Source organism: Dreissena polymorpha, chromosome 14, assembly GCF_020536995.1.
Source record: "Dreissena polymorpha isolate Duluth1 chromosome 14, UMN_Dpol_1.0, whole genome shotgun sequence".
In the NCBI taxonomy this organism is placed as follows: domain Eukaryota; kingdom Metazoa; phylum Mollusca; class Bivalvia; order Myida; family Dreissenidae; genus Dreissena; species Dreissena polymorpha.
The window spans coordinates 23,611,824-23,614,253 of NC_068368.1; the positions used below are offsets into that span (position 1 = coordinate 23,611,824).

At 35.8% G+C, this 2,430-nt stretch overlaps 1 protein-coding gene across 1 annotated transcript; it reads right to left on the minus strand.

The window, feature by feature from the left end:
- Positions 1-452: 452 nt before the first annotated feature.
- On the minus strand, positions 453-995 carry LOC127857227 (bifunctional 3'-5' exonuclease/ATP-dependent helicase WRN-like). Its single transcript, XM_052393641.1, has one exon. The coding sequence runs from the start codon at positions 993-995 to the stop codon at positions 453-455; it is 543 nt and encodes a 180-aa protein (XP_052249601.1).
- Between the last annotated feature and the right edge of the window lie 1,435 nt (positions 996-2,430).

Below are 2,430 nucleotides of genomic sequence, written 5' to 3' on the forward strand. Positions count from 1 at the left end.
GGATCAAATTTAAAATCAAGATTGGTGAAATAACTGCCAAACTCTGGAGTATTTCACATATCTTACTCAGTGAATATCTTCATATTTGCTAAGTGAATGGCTATGTCATATGACATTAACATAGAACTTTTATAAAATGATGATTAAATATTTGATCCTGATCTTGATCCTTATATTAAGAGTTTTGTGAACATGTGGGCTGGGCTTGAATATGTATAGATAGACTACGGCTTGCACTGTATATGTGTACAGTGTGTATGTCAGAGGGTGTTGATACCGGTCTATTGCCAGAATGAGGAGGTACAATCATGTAGGTGAAAATTTGTTGGTGAGGTGACTTGGGGACCTGGATCAGGAGTGGATTAAGTACCTGTTTAATCACCATTTTTCAAGTGTAAAATCTACCAGCCATGTGTATATGTATTTAACATCAGTATAAATAACAGAAACAATTACCATTCCAGAATCATGTGTGCCTCGTCTACAGCTATGCACGAAATTATTTTTTTATTCTCCATATTTTGAATCATGGATTTCCACGTATCAGTGCTTAAAAGCGCATCGGGGTTAGAATACACCAATGTGAACTTTCCATCAGCAATATCGGACATAGGGACCGTTAATATTACATCTCCATCTGATTTAGCAACCCCTTTATCATCATCATCATCAAACAATGCTTGATCACACTGACAGTTATAGTCCACACAACAGGCTTGTACTCCAATCCTTTTCAGTGCAATGATCTGATCTTGCATAATACTGTTCAAAGGTGTCAACACGATACAAACAGACTTCTGTAGATTATAATAATCTTTAAGGATAAGTGGTGTCAGCTGGTAAATCAGGCTTTTACAATAACATGTTGGGAGTATAGCCATAATGTCACGTTTTTCAATGACACAAAGTAACGCTTTGATTAGCAGATCCTTGAGTGCCATGGGTAATCCTCCCTTTTTAGCAACCTCAAGTATGATATCTCTTGGACTTGCCATGTTTACGATTGAATAGTGAAAGCGAAAGTAAGACAGATAAACATGTTTCAAATAATTGCAATTCTCCTTTATAGACATTTGAAATTACACTTAAACATAATTTATAACATTTCTTTAAATAACATTCCATTTTAAACAAATATTCAACACCGTTTTCCTCAGTATAAAAAAATATTCATTCCTACGCGGAACTATTTTGGCGGAATCACAAATCCCCTAACCCGGGGAATGTGTTGCGTCCTAGCATAGAGGTGACAATAACGTATTGACGTCACTATCTATGTTGAGAATGCGTTAGCAGTAGGATATGAATTCCGTTCGCGGATTGGTAAAAATATAAAATATATGTGTATACATTATACTCAGACGTTCAACGTGTTATATTTTTTGATAGCACGCAATGTGCAATATCTACTTGGAATTACATGACCAGGGTGTAAAGACTATATATGTGTACACATTTTGCTTAGATGTGCAGCGATGTCTTTCTCTTAGCGAAACCTTACCATTGTAAATTTAAAGGCGTGTTCATAACTCATACAACACATCTCGGAGCAAAACAACGCACGTGTAGAATGTATTTGGAGTTATATTATTCGATAGCACGGAATGTGCAAAATATTAATGGAATTTCATGACCAGGCTGTATAGGACATACATTAGGCGTGTGATTAAGTAAAATATTTCATTTCTGATCATAAACATCACATGTGCTATATCTGTTTGGACTTGATTTTTTCGATAGTACAGAATGTGCTATATCTATTTTGAATTACCTGACAAGGATGAATGGGCTATAGATAGGTGATTAAAGTATTCTGAGATATGCAACGTTGCCTTTTTTGAGCAAGAATCAACCATTACCAAGTTTAAGGTGTGTGAAGCAGCTAGAGAATTCACTTCAGAGCAGAAACAACAAACGTGCCATGTTTATTAGGAGATTTATATGCTGAAAAATGAATCATGCACTATCTTTTTGAAATAATTGACCAGGGTTTATGGCAATATATGTGTATAAATTATACTCAAACGCGCAACGTTGTCCGTCCCCGAGCGGGTATAATCTATTGTCAAGTCTGAGGCTTGGAATGAGTGCAAGAATACACCACGGGCATTAACAGAATATGTGCAACATCTTTTTGGTGTTATATTTTTCGATAGCGCGCAATGTGCAATATCTAGTTGGAATTACATTACCAGGGTGTAAAGACTATATATGTGTACACATTTTGCTTAGATTTGCAACGATGTCCATCTCTTAGCGAAACTTTACCATTGTAAAGTTAAAGGCATGTTAATAACTCGTACAACACACCTCGAAGCAAAAACAACGCACGTGTAGTATCTATTTGGAGTTATATTTTTTGATATCACGGAATGTGCAAAATCTAGTTTGAATTTCATGGCCAGGGTGTATAGGACATATATTAGGCGT

Coding starts and splice junctions, on each gene's coding strand:
- LOC127857227 (XM_052393641.1), bottom strand. CDS start 995: ATGGCAAGTCCAAGAGATATCATACTTGAGGTTGCTAAAAAGGGAGGA.